The sequence below is a fragment of the Globicephala melas genome, chromosome 13, assembly GCF_963455315.2.
Source record: "Globicephala melas chromosome 13, mGloMel1.2, whole genome shotgun sequence".
Lineage (NCBI taxonomy): Eukaryota > Metazoa > Chordata > Mammalia > Artiodactyla > Delphinidae > Globicephala > Globicephala melas.
This window is the reverse complement of record NC_083326.1, coordinates 58,754,159-58,780,719: the sequence shown is the minus strand read 5'-3', so window position 1 is coordinate 58,780,719 and position 26,561 is coordinate 58,754,159. Positions and strand designations below refer to the sequence as shown.

The window sequence follows — 26,561 nt, the reverse complement described above, 5'->3', positions numbered from 1 at the left end:
TCCGGAGCCTGTGCTCCGCAACGGGAGAGGAGGCCACAACAGCGAGAGGCCCACGTACCACAAAAAAAAAAAAAAAAAAAAAAAAAAATCTGATGACAATTCGTTCATTGGTATACAGGCTAGGCTACGAAAAAGCAACTGTATGGATCGCATGACGCGACCGTAAACCAATCACATTGCTGCTTCTTCGTCATCGATGCATGAATTGTCACAACTGTAAATAATGAGTTTACTTTTCACATTATCTTTTCCTTATTGTTATCTAGTGTTAGTAATACATATAACATCTATGGTGTTTGTATCATATAAGACACTATTGATGTAGGTACTGACACATGATTCATCTTCTAAACAGATGATGTAAACTTAATGTATCAATAAATACCGTACAGTACCATAAATGTATTTTCTCTTCCTTATGATTTTCTTAATAACATTTTCTCTTCTCTAGCTTATTTTACTGTAAGAATATAGTATATAATACACATAACACACAGAATATGTGCTAATTGACTTTTCATGTTATCGGTGAGGATTCTGGTCAACAGTGGGCTATCAGTGGTTAAGTCTGGGCGGAGTCAAAAGTTACATATGGATTTTCAATTGTGTGTGTGTTGGGGGGTCAGCACCCTTAAGCTCCACACTATTCAAGGGCCAACTGTAGTTTGATAATTCCTTTTAAAGGCCGATCTCCTGAGACTGTTGATAAATTAAATCATTCCTTTAGTTCTGACTGTCTGAGCCAGGTGTGTTCAAGGCTATTATGGGCTGAGTGCTGTGTCCCTTTCAAATTCATATGTTGAAGCCCTAACTCCCAAAGTGATAGAATTGGGAGATGGAGCATCAGAGAGGTGATTATGCTTAGCTGAGGCAATGAGGGTGGAGCTCCATAATGGGATTAGTGCCCTTATAAGAAGAGGAAGAGAGACCAGGGCTCTCTCTGCTGCACGCATGGGGAGGTCATCTGAGCACACACAGAAGAGCAGAACATGGCCTCCATAAGCCAGGAAGGGGGCCCTTAACAATAACGGAATCTGAGGGCCCCTTATTTTGGACTTTTCAGCCTCCAGAGCTGAGAAATAAAGGTTTGTTGTTTAAGCCACCCAGATTGTGGGCTTTTGTTTTTCTTTTTGTCGCAGCAGCTCAAGCTGACTAAGACAAAGGCAAAACAAAAATTTAAGATCTGGATTGTAGCCAGTGTCAAAACTAAATGAACGCACCAGGCTCTGGCCGCCGTGGAGCCCCACAAGGGCTCACTCCTAGAGGTTTTGGGTGTGCATTGCTGAAGGGAAAGAGAAGAAGATCAGGGCAAAGGTGAGCAGGACAGACCTTCTGATCTTGTCTAGATGCCTGGAGACCAAGGAAGAGTCCAGTGCAGGTTCCAGAGGGGAACTAGCTAGGCCTTCTCTGCTGTGGGAAGGTCCCCTCCAAAAGAAGTTTCTAAAAACACTCAGCCTCTTAGCCTAGTCCATCATACACAGCCTTATGAAGCCTGCCTTAGCCAAACCCACTTCCCTTGCTTCCATTTTAATCCTACAAAAGAAGAAACTTGGTCCCAAAGGCCATATTTTTGAATTATACCCTGATTGGTTATCAATATATTTATAAAAAAGAAGGATATTCAGTAAGTAGAGCATTTTCCCTCTGCAAGAAAAACTACTTTTTAACTCTTTTTTTTTGTTTTATACATAAAAACAGCACATGTACATTGGGGAAAATTTAGAATATGACAGATGACAGAAAGAAAAAATTCAAGTCACTAGCTGGGGAGATACTACTTAATATATTTATTTCACCATATAGTTTAATTATATATGTATTTATATATAATTAATACATATTAATATTAGAGGTGTTTATATATAATTAATTCATACTAATATATAGATACAAAATAATACATATTAATATTATTAATACATATTAATGTATAATTAATACATATTTGTACATATATTTAATTTAAAATTGAATTTAACATACTGCTTTATGATTTTTTACCAGTTTTACCCACTTAAGAAAATAAGCTGAGATAACATCATGAAATGATCTTTCATAACGTTATTCTTAACGGTTGCAAAATGAATTTTTGTATTGAGGTAGCATAGATGAACTCATCCTCTATTGTAAGAAATGTAACACTGCTCCTGGTGTTTCATTATTATAAATACACTGCCGTGAATAACCTTGTAGCTAACTGTTTGCTACCACTATTCATTATTTCCTTAGGATGAACTCCTAACAGTAGATTGCTAAAATTAGACTTATTTAAATATTTAACACTTTTAAAATGTATTGCCCAAGTGCACTCTAAAAGGATTTTAACAATTTACACGTGTGCTAACACAGCTTTTACTACCCCTTAATTTCCATTCAAGAGACATTTAAATACCAGAAATTGTTGCAGGTACGAGGGCACAAAGATAAAACAAGCACAGTGGAGAAAGGACAGCCTCTTCAATAAGTGGTGCTGGGAAAACTGGACAGCTACATGTAAAAGTATGAGATTAGAACACTCCCTAACACCATACACAAAAATAAGCTCAAGGGCTTCCGTGGTGGTGCAGTGGTTGGGAGTCCGCCTGCCAATGCAGGGGACACGATTTCGTGCCCTGGTCCGGGAGGATGCCACGTGCCGTGCAGCGGCTGGGCCCGTGGGCCATGGCTGCTGAGCCTGCACGTCTGGAGCCTGTGCTCCGCAGCGGGAGAGGCCACAGTGGTGGGAGGCCCGCATACCAAGAAAAAAAAAAAAGAAACTCAAAATGGATTAATGACCTAAATGTAAGGCCAGAAACTATCAAACTCTTAGAGGAAAACAAAGGCAGAACACTCTATGATACAAATCACAGCAAGATTCTTTTTGACCCACCTCCTAGAGAAATGGAAATAAAAACAAAAATAAACAAATGGGACCTAATGAAACTTCAAAGCTTTTGCACAGCAAAGGAAACCATAAACAAGACCAAAAGACAACTCTCAGAATGGGAGAAAATATTTGCAAATGAAGCAACTGACAAAGGATTAATCTCCAAAATTTATAAGCAGCTCATGCAGCTCAATAACAAAAAAACAAACAACCCAATCCCAAAATGGGCAGAAGACCTAAATAGACATTTCTCCAAAGAAGATAGACAGACTGTCAACAAACACATGAAAGAATCCTCAACATCATTAATCATTAGAGAAATGCAAATCAAAACTACAATGAAATATCATCTCACACCAGTCAGAATGGCCATCATCAAAAAATCTAGAAACAATAAATGTTGGAGAGGGTGTGGAGAAAAGGGAACACTCTTGGTTAATTTTATTTTATTTATTTATTTAATTTTGCGGTATGCGGGCCTCTCACTGTTGTGGCCTCTCCCGTTGAGAAGCACAGGCTCTGGACGCGCAGGCTCGGCGGACATGGCCCATGGGCCCAGCCGCTCCGCGGCATGTGGTATCTTCCCAGACTGGGGCACGAACCCATGTCCCCTGCATCGGCAAGCAGACACTCAACCACTGCGCCACCAGGGGAGCCCGAAAAGGGAACACTCTTGCACTGCTGGTGGGAATGTGAATTGGTACAGCCACTATGGAGAACAGTATGGAGGTTCCTTAAAAAACTACAAATAGAACTACCATATGACCCAGCAATCCCACTACTGGGCATATACCCTGAGAAAACCATAATTCAAAAAGAGTCATGTACCAAAATCTTCATTGCAGCTCTATTTACAATAGCCCGGAGATGGAAACAACCTAAGTGTCCATCATCGGATGAATGGATAAAGAAGATGTGGCACATATATATAATGGAATATTACTCAGCCATAAAAAGAAATGAAATTGAGTTATTTGTAGTGAGGTGGATGGACCTAGAGTCTTTCATACAGAGTGAAGTAAGTCAGAAAGAGAAAGACAAATACCGTATGCTAACACATATATATGGAATCTAAGAAAACAAAATGTCATGAAGAACCTAGGGGTAAGGCAGGAATAAAGACAGAACTACTAGAAAATGGACTTGAGGATATGGGGAGGGGGAAGGGTGAGCTGTGACAAAGTGAGAGAGTGGCATGGACATATATACACTACCAAACGTAAAATAGATAGCTAGTGGGAAGCAGCCGCATAGCACAGGGATATCAGCTCAGTGCTTTGTGACCACCTGGAGGGGTGGGATAGGGAGGGTGGGAGGGAGGGAGACGCAAGAGGGAAGAGATATGGGGACATATGTATATGTATAACTGATTCACTTTGTTATAAAGCAGAAACTAACACACCATTGTAAAGCAATTATACCCCAATAAAGATGTAAAAAAAAAAAAAAACAGCACAGAATTTACAGCCCATTTATTACCATGAACAAACCCAGGGATAGAGGAACTGGGATTGATAAATCTTCCCTAATAAACACCAAGCCTGCAGAGTGGGTTCCTGGGCGCCGATCATGCCGCTCAGATGACAAGCGGCCCTTGAGAAGACTCAGTCTCTCCTCCCTGGGTCTAGCCAAGCACCTCAATTAACCATGAGAGATGATCTTGGACACATGTTCCCATTGGCTTCCGAGGGAGCCAAAGGAATTAAGAAAGAGAAAATCAAAATACTGCAATTCTTTAATGCACCCTCTTAGTTGGAAATTAATTGAGTTCTTAATGTGAAGTTATTTTCAAAGAGGCTGTGGACAAAAGGAGAAAGCACACAGAACGCCACCGTCACTAATTTCCCACCTTTGACACCAAGTCGGGATGCTCTTGGGGCACAGGCCCTCTCCGAGAGGACGGAGAGACCAGCGGGACCTCCTTGGTACCACTTTCTAATTGCTTCTGGCCTGCACCCTTCATTTCCTTTAAGTGTCCACTCCAGGTGGGCAATGTGGTCCCAACAGTACATCCCACAGAGCAGCTCCTCCATGACAAGGACTCGGTCTACATGCCATTTTCTTCCCATTGCTGATGGGGTGGGAGCAGGGCCCTGCATCTCACCAGCTGACCTCCACTACGGCTCACTTCCTAATGACCCATGATTCCTGAGATCCACTCATGGAAGAAGAGACTTTTACTTCTACCATCAAGTGCTCTGTCTCCCTGGGTCAGATGTGGCTACTTAACATAGAAAGTAAAACATCCTTGCAGACGGCAATTCCTGCCCTGCTGCAGGTGGCTGCTTTTATTTTCTTAAATAGATATATAAATAAACAAGTCTGAATGGTGCATTTTACTCATTTCTCTAAGTAATGTAAAAACAAAGCCTTAATACACTCCCTATCCACGAGCATAAGCTTTCCTCACCTTGGTCTAAAAATACCAACACTTCTAATACAGTCTCTGATTAGACTAATATAAAACTGATTTATATTTTCAGAAGTTAGAGGATGCATCAAAACAGGAAATGAAAAATAAAGGGCATACCTGATAAAAGTTAGGCCAGAAAGTACTGATGGCCAGCTCTGCCCTGTTCCATGTACGGTTTGGGTCTCCAGATATATTCCAAATAGGGTTCCCCAAAGGTCCGTTATTGACCTTCACGTAGACATTGAGTAACCCGGGAGCAGAATTACTCTTGCTGGATACAAAGTAGTGAAAATCAATGCAGTGGGTGTCATTTTCTTTGAGCTGAGGTAAGAGGAGGTGGGCTCTCTGTCCCTCAGATCTCCCAGACGTGTTCACCAACATGAAGGAGCCTGCGAAAAGAAAATCAAAGGACGGTCACAACCGGAAACACTACTTCCTGCTCGTACCTGAAAAGTCACCATCATTTCCATGGGTCGACACCGCAGTTCCACACATCTGACCTTGGCTTTGAAAGTCCCACCTCTTTCACACCTTTTCATCCCCAAAGTGCTCTCAAGGTCAGTGGGGATGGCAAATTCCCTTGATGTCACTGCAATTAGTTTCCTAAATAATAGGTATATGCATGGTTTGCACATCTGCACTGGTCGATCTGGTGGTCACTAGCCACATGGAGTTTTTTTTTTTAATTAATTAAAATTCTATAATATTGAGTCATATTTTAGATTCCACATATAAGTGATATCACATGGTATTTGTCTTTGTCTTTCTGACTTACTTCACTTAGTATGATAATCTCTAGGTCCATCCATGTAGCTTCAAATGCCATTATTTTGTTCTTTTTTATGGCTGAGTAATATTCCATTGTGTGAGTGTGTGTGTGTGTGTGTTGTGTGTGTGTGTGTATATATATAAAATATATTATTATATATACATCACATCTTCTTTATTCATCTGTCAATGGACATTTAGGTTGTTTCCATGTCTTGGCTATTGTGAGTAGTGCTACTATGAACATAGGGGTGCATGTATTTTTTGAATTGTAGTTTTGTCTGGATATATGCCCAGGAGTGGAATTGCTGGAGCATATGGAGGAGGATTGGACTGGGAACTTGGGGTTGGTAGATGAAAATTATTACATATGGAATGGATAACAACAAAGTCCTACTGTATAGCACAGGGAACTATATTCAAAATCCTGGGGTAAACCATCATGGAAAAGAATATGAAAAAGAGTATACATATGGATAACTGAGCCGCTTTGCTGTATAGCAGAAATTAACACAACACTGTAAATCAACTAGGCTTCAATAAAAAAAAAAAGAGATGAATTAAAAAAAATTCAGCACTTGGACAAAAAAAAAAAAAGTTCTGTAATATTGAAAGTGTAGGTCCTCAGCCCCAGGAACCATATTTCAAGCGCTCAACAGCCACATGGGGCCAGTTGCTACCATACTGGGCTGCACAGATATTGAACTTTTCCATCATCCCTAAACAACACTGTTCTACAATGGCGCCACCACTGAGTAATCACAGACACTCTGAGATTCTCATATAATCTAGAGAAAGGGAACAGATTGCTCTGGTTTGTGGAATCTTAGAAAATTGGCCTGATGATACTCCTTGTCATCAATATAACATGATTTTCTTGCAGCTCAGCACCCATCCCCCCAACTACTGTCACAACTGGCTTCTCCTCAACTAGGGGTGTTCTCATAATGGGGGGATGATGGAGTTTACCGATCAATGGCTGTGCCCATGGGGGACAGTCGTTCACAGAAGTCTCTGTGAGCTCCTTGTTTTCAACTTTTCATCCAGGGCACTAACCCACCCGTGAGTGCTGAAGAGTTTCCAGATGGATTCAAGCTTCCCAGATACCCTGACCTTGGGAAAGGTCACTTGGACTTTCTCCATGCCTAAGATCACCAGAAATAGCAACTAAAATAAATACATGAATTTTATATATCACACAAAGAAAGGTAAATCAAAATGTTCTAAGATGAACGGGAAAACAGGTCATCACAAGCCTTCTTTAGCAGAGAGGAAAACATGTATGGAAATTCTGAGGGGGAAGTACAACTAAATTTGGAAAATAAAGATAAAAAAAAACACTACTCAGGGTGGTTGGACTCATGGTTTCTACGGCATGAAGGGACTATTACCCTCAGTTGAGTATTCCTTTAAAAACGTCCCTCATTGAACCATAATTTTCAAGGAGGTGTGTGTATGCACGTTTGCGGGTATATATATGTTAGTAAACACCCACACGTATCTATAAAGATACATACACAAGCTCAGAAAAAGTGTGGAAATTTTCTCTCATCCACAAGCTGTGATTTCCTAAACAGCAAAATGAGAAGACTACTTTTCCCAGGGAATTATCAGGAGGACTAAATAAAAACCAGGAATGTAGATATATCCTTTATAAATTAATAGACTATTGTTAAAGGATCAATATTACAAAATGTTTGCTTCTGGTTATTACCTCTCAGGGCCCCTTCATGAGATGAGCTAGCGTTAATGCCATGTAAGAAAAATAGGAACTGAGTCACAGAGAGATGAGGACGCATCTTAGCCAGGCTTTAGGATGAGTCAGTGGCAAAATCAGAACTTGGGGCCTCTGGGTTTCCAGCCCATTACTCATCCTGCTACCCTCCAATAACTCCACATTTCTTCATGCGCCATTTGAGCACATATGGAGAAAACAAACCCTTTCATGACAGTGAAGGAAAATTATGGGAGCTATCTGAAAATACAGCAATTTTTCAAGAGATGAATGTTACGCACCTGGAAATATGAAAGTCAAGCCACAAGGGAAGGGTTATTGCGGAACATATATTTCAGTAATAGAGAAGAACTGCAAATGTGATTTAAGAAAGAGTTGGGAACAGAGAGGGATTTTGTGACAAGAGAATACCACTGCAGTGATTTGGGCTAGCTATGCTCTACAAAATGTGAAAAAAAAAGCTCTTCAAAATACACAGGGTCGACCAACCCCATCACAAATTGAAAGAGGGCAGTTGGTGTTTATGAGTTAAAAATCGTACTTTGTCGCTCTTAGTAAAATATAAGCGTATTTATTCGAAATTCAATCATTTGGGGCTCTGGCATCTGCAACATAGTTGCAATGTAGAATATTCCCTGATGGGGCTAAGGCATGAGTCGGCCTTGAAGCCAACTCTGAATCACCAAAAGCTTTAGTATTGTCACCCTGCCGAGAATATTACTTCTTGGAGTGTTTCCATCACTTAAACTTGGGTGACCAGAGATGGTAAATATGGCAATATGCATAGGAGAGCAAAAGTAGGTTTCCTGCATCCTGGAAAGTCTAGTTTGGATGACTGGATGAAGAGTCTCTTTTCACACGGTGGTATAAACCAGGTAACATCCTACCATAGTTGTTTGGGAAATCACTGGGTTTCCCTAAAATACTATTTTCCCCAACTACACAGCCTATCCTTCAATATTTACTCATTAAGCTTCATTCTAGGACAAAATACTAATTTTTATCTTGAGGTCAAGGTGAAACTCAGGTATTTTAAGTTGCAAACACTCAAATGGTCCTGATTTTTATACTTTCTCCTTTTTCCCCCCTTTTGAACCAGAATGCAGTCTAACCCATTACAAGGCATGTTGCTGCAATGCAGATTAGCTAACAGGATTAGCAAATAGGGGAGTGACATCCATGTAACACTAGAGCCCCTTCAGACCACATGCAATTTTTTGCAGGACATTAATGTTGTAGAGCAATCAAGGCAAATTTTCTCTCCAATAAAGGGCTACGTGATGGCCTTTCGACAAAGGTGAAACTCCTGCAGAAGGGCCTTCGCTTAGGGTCAAAAGTGGCAAGAAGTTTAGTGGCTCTACAGAGCCATTCCTCTTCCCACTCTGTGAGGCTGTCTGGGAAACTGCAAGACCAGATGAAGAAGCTGTGAAGCTTCTGCTCCCCTGAGTTTAGAGAGGAAAGCACCCTGACTGATGGAGACGATGAACCCAGATCGTATATTTCAGCTGGCAGAGAGTGGTCTCTATCAGAAGGGAATGACTGACTCCGAGGCCCCCTCTGGTGAGAAGGAGGATGTGGAAGCCCTCAAGCACAGGGCTAAGGATGGACTCACAGGGATTCTAAGTGCCAGGCGGAAGTTAATGAGGCCAGGATTTTTATTAGGGCTGTGACTGTTTCACTGGTTCTCTGGCTACAAAGCTGTGTAGATTTTGAATAGTCAGCTCCAGTTTTCTTACAAGATCTAGCATTTTCGGTGCATGGTTTTGTGCAACAGTCAAAGGGTTTCCAAGGACAGGTGTGTGGAGCTGGTTGAAACACCTACTCTACCTGAACCGTCCTCCTACCTCACTGGTTCTGCCCTCTGGAAGCAGCTCCATCTAGACTGTCCCCTCGGTCACAGGCAAAGGTCCTGCTTCTAAACAGTCCAGAAACCAATGAGCAGCTCGTCAACACACAGTATTCTTTTTACTGAGGTACAGCTGCTGTACAATATTATATAAGTTACAGGTGTACAATAGAGTGATTCACAACTTCTAAAGGTTATACTCCATTTATAGTTATTGTAAAATACTGGCTCTATTCCCTGTGTTGTACAATATATCCTTGTAGCTTATTTTATACCTTATAGTTTATATCTCTTAATTCCGTCCCCTCCTTTCACTTCCCCCTTTCCCCCTCCCCCCGGTAATCACCAGTTTATTTTCTGTATCTGTGAGTCTTGCTTCTTTTTTGTTATATTCACTAGTCTGTTGTATTTTTTAGATTCCACATATAAGTGACATCAACAGTATTTGTCTTTCTTTAATGCACACTATATTTTAGAGAAAAAGTCTCTCTTTACTGAGCACCTGTTCCCTGGGGTATAGTCCCCTGAGAAGTGTCGCTCAGCTGGTATTTCTGTGTAGCTTCACAGTGAACGATTAATGCATATACAGGCATTTAGAACAGTGTTTGCCATATAGCACAGGCTCAAAAATTACTGGTGATTATCATTACGATTACTATGTTGCTTCATACCTCCTAATGCCTGCTTCTCTAAATTATCTGTAATTCTTCAGCATTTAGCTCTGTATATTTATTTCTGCCTGCCTGTCCACAACCCTCCTGGTCCTATCCTTTTTCACCTAAAATGGTAATGTTTAAGTTCCCTTTCTTTATGGGAGAGGAACATTAGTACTGAAGTTTTACAAAACCTTCAACTCGATCCATCTTGCCCCTATATTTAAGCTTTGGGAAGGAGATCTTCACTTCTGTGTGTGGTCACGAGGACTTATCACATGGTTTGAAGTACAGAAGATGATATTTCAGCCGGCACTCGTACTTCCTGGCAGTGCTGCACTACTGTCCTATGCTGAATGTACAGAAGAAAGTGGGAACATTTATGTTTAGCATCGTCTAGCGACTTGGAATCCTGGGGTAAATTCCCAGTTGTGTCTAAAGGGATAGCAGATGAGATGCCTTTTAATTGTTTGAATTTATCACCTACCTACTATGGAAGGAAAGTCAACATCATAGCTGACGTTTAAAGAATTAAAAGCATTTCTATTCAATTCTAGACTATTACGTCTGCTTTCTTAAATGTCCCTATATGGCTGAATGCTTAATTTTCACCTTCTAGTTCAATGTTTGTACTGTGAGGAAATACATTTCCAAAGAGTAATTGGGTCCCCCTTTTTGATACATCCTTATCTCAGTTTTTTTCCCTACAAAAAATACTCCAATTGGGCAAATAAATAAAAGAAATCAGATTTCAAATTAACATTGAAATTCTGTTTCTGTTCAGATAACAAACACCCTTAAGTCACCTAGTACAGAAGCGGAGAGAATATAACATTGCAGGTAAATGGAAAGATCTCCACGGAATGGAGCTGGCTTCAAAAGGGGCCGTTTCTACAGGCAGACTTGCAAGGTCTTTAAGAATCATTATTTTGTTTTTTCTGAAAAGGAGAACTCTGTTATGAGAACATGTGACGTTCATATTCTTGAATCTTTGGGTGAATTAAATTGAGCTTAATCGTATCCATTGGCAAATGCATTTGATGAGATGGTGGCAATAACGACATATAATTAGCTATTCCTTCTACCCCATCATTAAAATTTGCATTGGTGTTAGAGCCTCCAGATTTTTAAAGGCTGAGGAAACTGCAAGAATTCTCCTCCAGCATTTGAGAAGCTTTGTGCACACAACAGATGCAGCAGGAAGAGAGAATTGTGTGTGTTATTCAATACCTTTGCTGACAGAGAAGCAGCATCTTATGAAGTCTAAAGCCATTACAACTTTCACTATTTAAGCCTCTTAGTTTCAGTAAAAGCACACAGATCATTGGCTCTTCTCTCCCTTTGGCTGTTTTGTCTTCATTTTCCCCTCTACCGCCAGGCCTTCAAATCGGTGGACTTACGATCCAAAAGCTACGTAAGTAGCTTACAAGTTCCATCTTTGCTAGCATATATCCAGAATCTGGGTTACGGGGCCATTCATTCTCCCTCTGACTCCTTAGATACGCCAGTTGTAACAATTCAGTTATCTAGAGCAGTGCCTCTGAAACCACTGATGATGAAGGACCAGTTTTGTAATTTTCTGCTGCAGCTCAGATCGAGTTTATGTAAAATACAATGAACATGGATTTTTAGAAAAAGGAAATAAAAAGACATGCAAAATGCAAGCCCAAATTTGTTAGCTTAAATAAACAGAAAATTACTCTGTTAAATTCCTATAAAAATTTCTAAAGACTTGCCCTCAATTTCTATAGTGGTCCTGGACCAGGAACAATGTGGGGACCAGCTCTGACCTGCAAAGCCCATTGAGTGGCATGCACTTAAAGTGACAATGGCTTAGCACCCCGGGTGCCCAAGAGGCATGTTTTCTAGGCAGTGGAAGAAGACGGAGACAGAAAAACTGAAAGAAGGGAATGGAAAAAAATTCTCTGGTTTCTTAAGCCAGACATAACGGTCATCAGTCAAGCCCTTTGGCTATGACAGAAAGTGGTACAAGAAAATGAAAAGGAAGAGTGGGACGCAAGTGGACACATAGAGAAGAGACGGACTCAACTACGGTGAATGGAACTGAAAAAGAACCGGTTTCAAGGCAAGGAGAAAAGAAGAGAGCTGGTGGGCAAGGCACACAGAGTCACCATATACCTGCGCTGTTCTTAAGGAATAGAGAATGCAGGGAAGTAAGACGTGCAGTTAGTGCTCAGGCCAATTCACTAAATTCTCCCAATAGTAAAGACTGGAAGAAACGCAAAGAAGTCCTTAACTCACCAAAGTGGCCCACTGACACCATCTGATAGAGCTGGGGTGACTTTGAATTTTTTACATTCAAGCTCCGGAGGCAATGCCCCAAAAGCAATATTTCTCAAACATTTTCACCATAACTCATTGTATCAAACAGATAGCATGCCGCAAGGCAGCATACGTGTGTGATGCTGTGCGTGCACACAAACACACACATATTCAGACAAAACTCTCATGAAGAAAATGCATCACTATGTTTCTTACCATGTGTGTCTGTGCATTATACCCCCATTTCCTGTTCTACCCTATTTCATCTCGCAACATAAATAAGTCCATGAACGTTGGATATGACCCACAACTGATTTCATAGCCCAAGACTGCTTTAAGGCTGTACTTTAGGGCCCCCCAGTACCCCCAAATCAAGAAGATCTAACCTGTGCTCTGCCTCCTCAGTGGGAAAGCTTCTTCTTTTTAATTTGTAATTTTAAATTTGATCGTATCCCTCAAATATCAAAATACTAAAATACTATATCCCTTCTCCTGCTCCCTCAGCCAGTATAACAATGGTCCTGAAGACAATGTCTTTTCTGATGAGAAACCTTGTGAAATGGGGAAGATGAAGACTGTGGAGAAATAAATGAACTCGGGAACAAAGCTCCAAGGGAACAAAACCTCTGCGGGGAGGTGCCGCCAGCACTTTAAAAGCACTTATTAGCGCCCATATCAGCCCGATGAAACCTTCTCCACGGCCACATCCCTGTTCTACAGACCAGGCATCAAGCATCCTTCCTTTTTTGAAGGGCCTTTTCTGTGCCCCTTTCGAAAATGTCACCCGAGCACAAATGTGAAATACGTTATTTTGCAACCACTAGAGAAGAAAACTTTTTTTTTTTTTTTGCGGTACGTGGGCCTCTCACTGTTGTGGCCTCTCCCGTTGCAGAGCACAGGCTCCAGACGCACAGGCTCAGCGGCCATGGCTCACGGGCCCAGCCGCTCCGCGGCATGTGGGATCTTCCCGGACCAGGGCACGAACCCGTGTCCCCTGCATCGGCAGGCGAACTCTCAACCACTGTGCCACCAGGGAAGCCCGAGAAGAAAACTTTTAATAAAAAAATTCTCTCTTCATCCAGAGGTCCTCTGTCCTTTTCTATTTTTCCCCTCTCTCTTCTTGCCTTCCTTGTGGATTCTCAATAATTACTGAGCTAGAAGAACATCTGTTAGTTGCAATGATTTTTGCCATGTTCCTAAAACTCTGGTGAAAATACAGTAAGATGGCAAAGAAGCAACACCATCCCACAGGGAAGCTCAAGCTATACTCTCCAACTGCATGATCTCTTCCCTCCTGAAGAGTCCAGTATGTGCTCTCAGCAGGATGGAAGCTGGGGACTCATGTGGCCTGGCCTTCTTGTATGTCATACTGGCTAGTAAAAGGCACTCTGTGCTCTCCAAGGGAATTCTGCATCAATCTAGGTGCTATAAAATTAATAATAAGCATAGTTCAACTATTTACAGTAGCCCGGACATGGAAGCAACCTAAACGTACATAGACAGATGAATGGATAAAGAAGATGTGGTATATATCAATATATATAATGGAATATTACTCAACCATAAAAAAGAATAGAATAATGCCATTTGCAGCAATAGGGATGGACCTAGAGATGATCATACCGAGTGAAGTAAATCAGACAGAGAACGACAAATATCACATGATATCACTTATATGTGGAATCTAAAATAAAGTGATACAAATGACCTTATTTACAAAACAGAAACAGACTCACAGACATAGAAAACAAACTTATGGTTACCAAAGGGGAAAGGGGGAGAGGGACACATTAGGATTAACAGATACACACTCCTATATATAAAATAGATAATCAATAAGGACCTACTGGATAGCACGGGGAACTACATTCAACATCTTTTAATAACCTACAATAGAAAAGAATCTTAAAAAGAATACATATATATATATATATATGTATAACTGAATCACTTTGCTGTATACCTGAGACATTATAAATCAACTGTACGTCAATAAAAAAATAATTTAAAAAATAATAAGCACAGCTCACACCTAAAATGTGTATAAAACACTTGCTTCAGGACATTTAAATTAAATGCCTCAAAGATAATGCAATTGTTAATTTAGTGATTCATAGCATAACTGAATGGGTATTTTTATTCTTTATTACTCATAGAAATACTGAGGTGACCAAAAGATATGAATTTGCCTTAACTAGTCTTTTTTAGCCATGGCAGGACTCATCTGATACATTATGTACTGAGCTTTTTGAGAACTACAAACAACAAAACTTGGACCGATTTTTCCAGCAAGAACCTCACAGCTAGGCTGTCTATCATATTAGAAATATATTGAATTGAGCACAGAAACAAAAAAATTTACAGATTAACAAATCAGATCTATTAAGGTCACCAATATTTACATAACTGCAGCCTGAAGTGGCTGTAAAATCTGTGGGTTCTCAGATCAACCTAGAACCGTCAACCAGAAACTCTTAAAAAAATAAAAGAGTTTTGAGACACAGTTATCATATGAGAGACGAAGCAGGAAGGAAGAGGTTTCTGGAAAACAGAAGAAACCCTGGGGGTTCATTGAGAGAAGTAATGTCTATCCTTCCATACGAAAAGTGATGTTTTAAGGTGAACTCACTTGTATTCTAGTGCGTCATCTAGACAAACTGCTTTAATGACTTAGCCGGAAAATACTAGGTGTGTGTTTTATAATTTATAGGTAAAGAACAAACACAGAATAAAACAAACACGTTTTAACTATCTGACGACGCTAATGACTATATCTCAGCAAACGAGCCCCAGGTACGAGGATGGGGAAGTGACAGGTAGCCTGGTTAGAATGTTCTCAAGAGGCTGCTTAATTTCCCATGTAAGCCAGGCTTTTTATCAATTGACGGCTTTAGAAAAGAGTTCATTTTTGTTCTAAGTCTCAAATGACACAAGCCATCACAATATAAGCTTCTGCTTATTTTTTCCCTAAATTACTGTTAATTTAGAGATTTTTTTTTTTTGCATGTGTGTCTGGTGATAGTCTGTCTACCAGCTAAACTATGTCTTGTTTCTAGAAGACATTACAAACAAAAAAACAAAATAAAACAAACAAAAAAAGATTTTAAAAAGGCATTACACAGTAAGCTTCTATATGAAGTGTAAACCAAACTGAAATATTTTAAAAATGCATCATATTTGACATTTCCAGCTTAAGGAGTCACCCTTTGCCATAAAAAAAAAATCGTTCTCCAAGAAATCCAAGGGTTCTGTTAACATCCCCAGTTGGGAGCTCCCCATACTCCTGAAGAGGAAGCAAAAGATTTTACATGAGATGTTTCATTAGCCTGGCTGGGGTCAGGAGGCAGAGCCCAGCAGGGATTCGCGGGGATCAGAGGGCAGAAAGGGGGAATTATCAAAATTTAACAAGGTTAGTCAGTCAAGGAAATGAATCTGGTCTCCGCATTACACTGATGATACAATATCAAATTTACGAGTGATCAGAACAGTCTGGAATTGAAGGAATCTGTTGGATAATTCATCAGAAAAAGCATTAAGACACCGATAAATAATTAGCAAACGATATGAAGAAGCAATTCATATTAGCAGAAATACAATTAGCGAAGAGATGCCTGGGAAAATATTCATTCTCACGACGAAATCAAGACACTTAAGTTAGAGCAAATGTCGGGTATGATTTTAAACATGAGTAAATTTCTTAAATACATAAAAATTTCAAACCCAAACACCTGTGAGGTTCTGGTGAAGCTCCTGCACGTGATCAGGAAGGAAGCCCAGTGATTTTGACAGCATTCCTATAGTAAAGACATAGAGTCATGCTCTTTGCCCTTCTAGAGCAGGCTGGGGAGAACCCTGAGTAGACTCATCTAGAAATAAGAAGAGTGCCTACTCTGAAAGAGGTTCTGAGGGCTACGTGGACTCCTGGTGCGGGGTAGGACACAGGGCGCCTTGATCTTGGTGGAAAGGGCTGGGGCTCTGCCACCAGACAGCCTGGATTTGGATCCTAATTCGGCCACTTATTGGATGTCACTGAGAGAGTTAGCTAACGTCACTCTGCCTCAGTCTCCTAAACTAGGAAGTGGGGATACAATTGTGCCCATTTCAAAGAGGGTGTTCAGTGAACTAAATGAGATGATTCACTTAGAACGCTTCTTAGAGGAGTGCCTGGTACAGAGTAGCCATGTGCCAAAGTCTGGCCTCGGCCCCAGTTTTTATCCAAATGTATCTGGTTTTAGCTTAGGGAGATGGAATAGCTGAATGCCTACTTCAAGGTAATTTCTGGCCCTCCTGTGGTCATGAGTGTCAATGATCACGTGATCATATAGACTACATCATCCTTGTCTATTCAGCTTAACAAGGTCAGAAATATTAACCAGGTATGCCATTCAGATTTCTTTCCAAGATCCAAATGTTAATTTTCAGATACGCATAATCATTCTAGATTTCACTCGGAATGAAAAATCTGAGTTGAAATTTTACCAAATCCATTGAGTTATAAATGTACATTTTTTTATTGCGAGGGAAAAAAATGCTACAATAATTAATGGTGATTGTGAAAGCTGTTAGTTGTGTTTACAAAACGAAGTATTAAGAATTTTCAGATAAATGGGTAAATATATTGACTATTAATATGAGTAATAATAGCTAACATATTACACACACACAAAATATATATATATAAAATATACCAGGCATTCTTCTAAATGCTTTACTTATATTAACTCTTTTAACTCTTACAGAAGACGGGAAACTGGGGTGTAGAGAGGTTAAGTAACTTGTCCAAGGTCTTTCAGCTAGTGAGTGGTAGAGATGAGATATGACCCCCAGGCAAACCGTCTCAGAGTCTGTGCTTTTCAGCAGGATACCAAGCTGCCTCTCAGTATGAAGCATGTGGCACATTAGTTAGATCGCTTTAGGAAGGACATTATACCCTCTTAAGTCTAGCTACTATATATACATATAATAGGTGTCTATAAAGAAATAAAGGCTAATTATGATAAATAAACCTGAGGCTACCAGAGAAGAAGACTTGTTCACTACCAGGTGAAAAGGTCCAGGCCACCTGCTGGAGGACAGGGACCCTGGGAAGCAGAGCTGAGCTGTCCCAGCCAGGCCCCACTTGACCCTGACCTACAGCTGACCACTGATGCATGGGGGAGCCCAGCCAAGACAGCCCCGCACGACCCAGATCACAGAGCCACTCAGCTGAGTCTGGCCCAAACTGCTGACGCACAGAATTGACAGCTACGGGTACTGCTTGAAGACACCAACTTTGGGGACACTGTGTTACAGAGCAAAATTTAGCCATTTTTGGTTGAATCTGGATTTTGAACATTTTCATAATTAGTTTCATATAATAAAAACAATTTTTAAGCTAACAATATCTAAATGGGCTGAATTCTGGATCATGTTACATCATTGAAAATGCATTACAGAAAATGAATACGTCTTTCTGAGAACATGTTGGACGCGTGATTCAAAAAAAGATAATAAATTTGAAAATCTAATTTAATCTAAATTAATTTTTAAAAAATCACTTAAGAATGAGTTCATATCAATATGATGTTTGTGAATCACACATACACACACATAATATACATACACAAGGAGAGAAAGAGAGAACAGATTTTGCAAACAAAATTAATGAAAAAAAAGTAAAGATGTAAAGCTCATTCAGATTTTCGACAAGAATGGTGCATGTTACCAAAAATGTTCTGTTTATACCCATGGTATCCTTGGATATAACATAACCTGTTGAATAATTTACCCACTGTTAGATATTTCAATTATCATTCACGAAAAATTTCAGAAAGAAGCTTTTGGTTTTCTCTCTCAGTATTTCCAACCAGTAGGAACTGTAGTTTAATTAAAATAGTTCAATCTAGTACATCAAGTTAGTTTATTAGTTAGGTGATCTAGAAACAAGTTCAGATATATTATTCTATCATTGTATCTCTGAGCTTGGTTGGGTAGAAAATTACTTTTATAGGAGTTCCACTATTTAGCTTTTAGTTATTTTTGTCCTTCAGAATTCAGTATAAATTTTTACATTTCTGTTAAGACCTAAGGTTTTCAAACACCCCTCTCTCTCATTTTTCACAGAGTTCTAAAGAGGTGGGATTTTTTTTTCCTGTTTCTAGCATATTTTATTTTCCCTTTTAAGTCAACTGAATATAGCTTAAATTCTAACCATTTTAAATTATTCATTTTTATTAAGCTCTTTTCAAAATGTACTCACTTGATGATGAACTGCTCTGCTTACAGGAGAGACAACTGTGTACTTGGGAAAATCCCAGGGAAAAATCTGTATATTAGCAAATTAATACATAACCACATTTTAAATATCCCTGCAGACTTTTTTCTTTTACATAGAGACTTAGTTCTTACTTTCCCTGTGCTTTAACTTCTTCCTTTACTTTTTTGAAATAATAAAAGTAACACATACCATTATAAAAAGTCAAAAAATAAAGGATTTCAAAGGGAAAATTAACCACTTCTCACTCAGATATCCACAAACCTATCCCACTAAAGTCATAGTGTATTTCCTTCAAAATCCTTCTTTATATACATACAAACATATATGATTTTTTTTTAGCCTTTTCCTATGTTTTTCAAAGAATAATAACCTGACACTTTCCTCTGGAGTTTGTTTTGTCCCTTAACCAGTAATATAACATGGACAACTCTTGAGGTCAATACAGACATACAGACCCAGCTCAACCTTTTCAACCTGCTGCTGCTACCATGTATATTCCAATAAAATCCATGTGAACACACTGTTTTTCCACAGAATAGAGCCCTACGAGTCAGGGCGCCCAAAGGCATATACATTTCTAAGTCTCCAGTGTTTTGACTTACGGGGTATAAATACTAAACAACGCTCCAGACATGAAAATAGTCATTTTTTATTTATTAATGAAAATGGCCAGTGGTTTACATAGAGTGGTCCTGTCACAGGGTCAACATGAGCAGGTTGGCTAACGTGAAAGTGGGGTTGAGCCCACAGGAGGCTGCCTCTTGGCCTTCTCTGTTCGAAACACAGACAATCACCATGGCTTCCTCTGTTTATTATTATTGCCATTGATATTGGTGGTATTACTGAATATTTACTGAGTACTTGCTATGTGCCCCTCACTCTGCTAAGCACTTTATATCCATTCTTTCACTTGATTCCCTCAAGAACAGATGGGTGGGGGGAGTACTAGTATCATTTCATATTCAGAAGGGTTAAAAATCTTCCCCAAGGTCACATAGGAAACCAGGATTTTAACCCAGTTAGTCTGATTCTAGGGCTTATGTTTTAGCCCAATAGATAATCCAAATTTCATAGCATGTCACAGAGTGAGATAGCAAAATATTTGTGGCATACGCTCTTTGGAGAAAATTAAAATTAGGGGAACAAAAAATGCACCAGAAGGTATTAGGGTCATCTTCAGCTTTGAATTATAACTCTTAAAAAAAAAATCAGTCGATTCTCAAATCACATGAGCCATTCTCTTATTTAAAAGCAAAATTAAAACCCACCATGTTTCAGATGAAAGTACGGAGCCAAAATTAGTTTTATTATTTTTTCTTAAGTAAACAAGAGTTAGTGACCAAATGCAAAATAAAGAGATGTGAATAAAATCTATTCCTTTAAAAACTACCAAGGTTCACTGGAAAATACGAATTTTAAATAAGACATTTAATATCATACAAACAATTAGATCAGCCCCTGCATCTCTTCAGAAGCCCAGAGGATATTGTTTGTTCTGGGTGCTTCCTAATGTAATAAAATGATATAATAACAACCATGTGGCTTTACTTAAAAATATGATTTAAGGTCGTATTATTCAAAGCAGATGTCCAATTTCCTTAGCTTACACAAGCCTAGAGAAGACAAATACTATCTGCTAAGTGCTAAAAGAGTCTGGGGGTCAGACACAGTTGTGATGTATCATAGAGTCCATCAACGGTGCTTAGTTCACTCCGTCTTCTTCCTCAAAAAGAGTCCTCCACCGACCTGTTCTGCCAAGAGTCACCACGAGAATCATTCCTAACATTCATTATCGTACAAAGAATCCATTCATGGCTGCTGGCAATGAAATGGGAAGAAATGTAGAAGAGTTAAAAGTACTGATTATCTTAGGTATTTTTATTCAAGACTAATTTCCCTCTCATTTAGCCAACATTTTTGTGAATAACTTATACAAGGCATTGCTCTTAATCCAGATGGAGAAACAGACCATGGGCACATAAACATACTGGATAGAGTTACAAAGCAACATGAATATAAGTGAACAATAATATAACTGTTTATGGCACACAGGGGACATATAAGGAAGAGGAGACGAATGACAGTAGACCAATCTAGGGCAGTGATACTACAGAAGTAGGGAAAGATAAAAGGGACATTTTGAGTTACAGTCAAAGGAATTTATGTCTGAATGGATGCTGAGAGGCTGAGGAGCTGATGGTGTCCAATATAATTCTCAGCCCAAGTGATGTAGAAGAACAGTGATTCTATATTACACTGACAATTGAATTTTACCTGACAAAAAGCAAAATAGTAAATTTTGTACTTCTATATCCCCAGCCTTGCATATTTTCTGGCATATGGTGGGCACTAGATTAGCTGTTGAATTAACAGCCTGAATGCATCAGAAATAAAAAAATGGCAATGGATATATTTAAAATCACTTTACATCTCTTACTGGTAGCAATATTTTTTCTTTAATTTTTTCTCTTTTTCATGTATATAATTAACACCCTAGGAAGAAAGAGCAAACTTGAGGTATTTCACAAGTACCTCCTCAATACCTTCCAAATTTCTGAGCAAGGCATTTAAAGTCTCACCAGTCTACAATTCCAACCTTATCTTCTTCCACTCCTTAAATTTATAGACATGTATTGAGCAACTACTGTGTGCCAGGCACTGTAGTAGGCACCACTGATTCAAAGTTGAGTAAGACTCAAGCCCCATTCTTAATTCTAGTGGGGCAGGAGAATAATTATATTGCAAAGGTGTGAGCAGTGATAGAGTTACTCCAACCAGCAGTCATTAGGGCACAGAAAAGGAGCACTAAAGCCAGCTGGAGCAGGTGGGTGGTAGTGATGGCGCAAACCTGACTCCACATTGGATCTCTTCCTTTAGCTCTAACCCTTGTGCTCTGTGGCCTGTGCTTATTCATGCCGGCTCTGCACTTTTGTCTCATCAAAGAATGCTATCTATAGCCAGAAATAGACATAGTAGCCCTTTCTCAAGGCTCTGCCTCTTGTTGGAGGTTTACAGGAACATTATAACCAGACCTACCTGGGCAGCTGCAAGAACAAAGGATTATCACATCCCCTCGGGGGTCTGGCAGGCACCAAGAAGTTTACAACCAGCCACACTCCTTCCGCTTTCAGTATAAAAGAAGCCTGAACTCTAACTCGGGGAAGATAGTTCTCTGGGACACTAATCCGCCATCTTCTCGGTCTGCTGGCTTTCTGAATAAAGTCTCTATGCCTTGCCCTAACACCTCGTCTCTCGACTTACTGGCCTGTTGCATGGCGAGCAGGACGAGCTTGGACTCCGTCACCGCTCTTTAGAGGAAGGGCATCTCACAGGGTGAGTAGTTAGCCAGATCAGAGGTGGAAGGAAAGTTAGATGAGGGATTCAGCACTTGTTCAGTCAGGAAACATTGGTGAGATCCCTACAGGTAACAGCCACTGATCCTGGGCATGAGGAAGACTTGCACACAGCCCTTTAGAAACTTCAAGTCTAACAGGGTAGGCAACCATAGAATCAAATAATTAAAATGCAAAGTTATTTGAGATATACTCAAATCACTAAGTGGTAGAGAAGCACTGCAGAAAAGAGTGGCAACTTTGGGATTATTGTCAGGGTAAATTAAGAACTCCAACTGGACCATCACTGAGACTTTTTTTTTTTTTGAATTTTTTATTTTACTTATTTTTCTACACAGCAGGTTCTTATTAGCCATCAATTTTATCCACATCAGTGTATACACGTCAATCCCAATCTCCCAATTCATCACACCACCACCACCACCATCCCCCGCTTTCCCCTCTTGGTGTCCATACGTTTGTTCTCTACATCTGTGTCACTACTTCTGCCCTGCAAACCGGTTCCTCTGTACCATTTTTCTAGGTTCCACATATATGCGTTAATATACGATATTTGTTTTTCTCTTTCTGACTTACTTCACTCTGCATGACAGGCTCTAGTTCCATCCACGTCTCTACAAATGACCCAATTTCATTCCTTTTTATGGCTGAGTAATATTCCACTGTATATATGTACCACATCTTCTTTATCCATTCATCTGTCGATGGGCATTTAGGTTGCTTCCATGACCTGGCTACTGTAAACAGTGCTGCAATGAACATTGGGGTGCATGTGTCTTTTTGAATTATGTTTTTCTCTGGGTATATGCCCAGTAGTGGGATTGCTGGATCATATGGTAACTCTAATTTTAGTTTTTTTAAGGAACCTCCATACTGTTCTCCATAGTGGCTGTATCAATTTACATTCCCACCAACAGTGCAGGAGGGTTCCCTTTTCTCCACACCCTCTCCAGCATTTGCTATTTGTAGATTTTCTGATGATGTCCATTCTAACTGGTGTGAGGTGATACCTCATTGTAGTTTTGATTTGCATTTCTCTAATAACTAGTGATGTTGAGCAGCTTTTCATGTGCTTCTTGGCCATATGTATGTCTTCTTTGGAGAAATGTCTGTTTAGGTCTTCTGCCCATTTTGTGATTGGGTTTCTTTAACATTGAGCTGCATGAGCCGTTTATATATTTTGGAGATTAATCCTTTGTCCGCTGATTCCTTTGCAAATATTTTCTCCCATTCTGAGGGTTGTCTTTTCATCTTGTTTTTAGTTTCCTTTGCTTTGCAAAAGCTTTTAAGTTTCATTAGGTCCCATTTGTTTATTTTTGCTTTTATTTCCATTACTCTAGGAGGTGGATCAAAAAAGATCTTGCTGTGATTTATGTCAAAGAGTGTGCTTCCTATGTGTTCCTCTAAGAGTTTTATAGTGTCTGGCCTTACATTTAGGTCTCTAATCCATTTTGAGTTTATTTTTGTATACGGTGTTAGGGAGTGTTCTAATTTCATTCTTTTACATGTAGCTGTCCAGCTTTCCCAGCACCACTTATTGAAGAGGCTGTCTTTTCTCCATTGTATATCCTTGCCTCCCTTGTCATAGATTAGTTGCCCATAGGTGCGTGGGTTTATCTCTGGGCTTTCTATCCTGTTCCATTGATCTCTATTTCTGTTTTTGTGCCAGTACCATATCATCACTGGGACATTTTAAAGCACCACACAAATGCAAATAGTGATCTTCCTTATCTTGGAAGATGGAGGAATACTTGTGATTTGCTTTATTCACTGTGCAAACGTTAGCAGGATTAGCCTGCAGGCAACAACTGAAATCGAGGTGTGATTGGACCGCACGAAGAGCAGCGCTTCCACGGCTGCTTCAGGCTGTTTCAGGAATCACAGGACGTCTTTCCAGGAGAGCAGCTCAGCTCTTCCAGAAGCAGTCGTTGTTCACATTAAAACGCTTTGTTCTTTACAGCGTGGTGTCTTGCTTTTACCAAACTTCTTTCAAGAGCTGCATGGCTGCCTTAAGTGGTCTTCCAGGGAGTTGAGCTCCCACCCGGCACACAAACGAGTCAGATACTTTAAAGCTAACCATTACTGTGAGGGGTCTGAAAGCTCCTTTAGGCCCATGGGAGTTAATTGCCAGAGAGGCAGTTCTTTTGGAGAGCATTTTACAGAGCATCTTTAAACCTTTTCATTAGGCAGAATTACTTCCACACCCAGAGAAGAAAACTGAACTAAAGGCGAAAAATACTTAAAAATTGTTAAGGAAAAAAAATCTTAAATGGGTTTTATCATATTTTCAAATAAGAATTAATTGGTTGGTTATGGTTGCCAAGGAGGAGGGGGTGTGGGGGAAGGATGGATTGGGAGTTTGCAATTAGCAGATGCAAACTATTATATTCAGAATGGATATGTATAGCAAGATCCTACTGTATAGCAGAGGGAACTACATTCAATACCCTGTACTAAACCATAATGGAAAAGGAAAAAAATAACACAATGAAATCCAAAAAATCGTTCAGTTGGTTTAATATTTAAAAGTATCCATCAGACTTTATATTTTGTAGCTGGACAGAGAAATGAAGACATGGGAGGATGGGTTATCATCTATTTAGAAGTGAGTTATAGATCAGCAACATGAAAAATTAAGTCCTAGGGTGTAAATATACCAAGACAAAAACCCCAAACAGCCCAAACAAATGTCATCGAATCCATGCATTTACTCAGATGACCCACAGGCTGTGCTCACCAAATATAGAAAAATTATATTATCTGGTTTCTGAACCTTCAAAAATTCACAAGAAAGGAAGAGACTCCTTAAAGCAGACACGCAGGCAACCACGAGGAAAATGAGTTGACAAAAGGAAAGACGCTATAAGATCTAAATGCCAGGAGGAGTAGCAGCTCTGCAGCCGGGGGTAGTTAAGAGCGCCGTAACCACTCCACTGCAGCAGGTCTGTGCGAAAGCCTTTGTTTTCTTAATGATGACCTCAGCTTATCACCCACATGTTAGCAAGGCAGAGAGAGTTCAGAATGATTTTCATGTAAAAGTGCTGAAAATGATTCCTGGTACTAACGGTGGTCAACCGTGAACCATCTTGGAAATGCAGCTCTCCAGAACGACTTCATCTGCCAATGAAGGATGAGGAGGACTGCGTCTGTGCTGTGATTTCAACTTCGGTTGCACATTCATTACAGAACCATTAGCTTTCATGACCACGTGGCAAAGATTAACCTGCCTGCGGCCCAACCCGTAGCCCGCAGGAAGACACTGGACCTAGCTTCTACTAGGAATCTGTGAGATTTCAACTAAGAGAGATCCTAGATCCATAACCATGAAATGTTACCAGTGGGAGGATAAACAAAACGTCCGCTGTACTTAAAGCTCAGACAGCATCCAATGAATACTTGCATCAGAATATGCACAGTCATCAGCACTCCTCACAAAGCCATCAGTTTAATAATTGCCACCTTCTGGCCACTTCAGGAAGAAAAGATAATTTCTTACCCAGGGAAGCTTAAAATCTGAAAACCTTATAGCCTTATTTCATTCACTACCCACACGAAACCACCAAGCCCCAGATCAATTAAGTCAAATCCATAGTTTATATTACTTTTTTTTTGTTGCGGCATGCAGGCGTCTCACTGTTGTGGCCTCTCCCGTTGTGGAGCACAGGCTCTGGACGCGCAGGCTCAGCGGCCATGGCTCACGGGCCCAGCCGCTCCGCGGCATGTGGGATCTTCCCGGACCGGGACACGAACCCGTGTCCCCTGCATCGGCAGGTGGACTCTCAACCACTGCGCCACCACGGAAGCCCTATATTACATTTTAATGCTTAAAAGAAAAGGCAAGCACTTACGTAAAAGGGTGGTGAAATTCTGATGACGAATGCTATTGCCAAACTTTTCCCCCTTCGAAACCTAACAGAAAGAAGTATGACTATAGGAAGCTGTACAGTTTCCATAGAAATCTTGCTGAAGGAATAAACAACAAGGTCCTAGTATATAGCACAGAGCACTATATTCAATATGCTATGATAAACAATGGAAAAGAATATATAAAAAAGAATGTATGCATATGTATAACTGAGTCACTTTGCTGTACAGCAGAAATTAACACAACACTGTAAATCAACCACACTTCAATTTTTAAAAATTTTTTTAAAAAGAAATCTTGCTGAAGAAGGTAGGAGCATGTTTCATTCTTTTCTGGTCAAAGTGTCTACAGTGACTTCTGATAACCTAACCCACTTAGGCCATAGGCCCACCTCCCTAATCGCCAGGTGACTTCCCAGGCAGGCTGTACACCAAGGCCTGCCTGTCACTGGGGACATCCTGATTCTGTATGAATGTATTAATTAATTAATTAATCATTAATGTATTCATGAATGAGGGATACT

General features: G+C 40.0%; 1 protein-coding gene across 7 annotated transcripts in view; it reads right to left on the bottom strand.

Moving 5' to 3' along the window:
• PTPRM (protein tyrosine phosphatase receptor type M) overlaps positions 1-26,561 on the bottom strand; it is a 745,966-nt gene that overhangs the window by 472,729 nt on the left and 246,676 nt on the right. For all 7 annotated transcript variants that reach the window (XM_060310545.2, XM_060310547.2, XM_060310546.2 and 4 more), the window contains exon 3: positions 5,397-5,668. In XM_060310545.2, the coding sequence (XP_060166528.1) occupies positions 5,397-5,668 (272 nt within the window). The remainder of the gene's footprint in view (positions 1-5,396; positions 5,669-26,561) is intronic.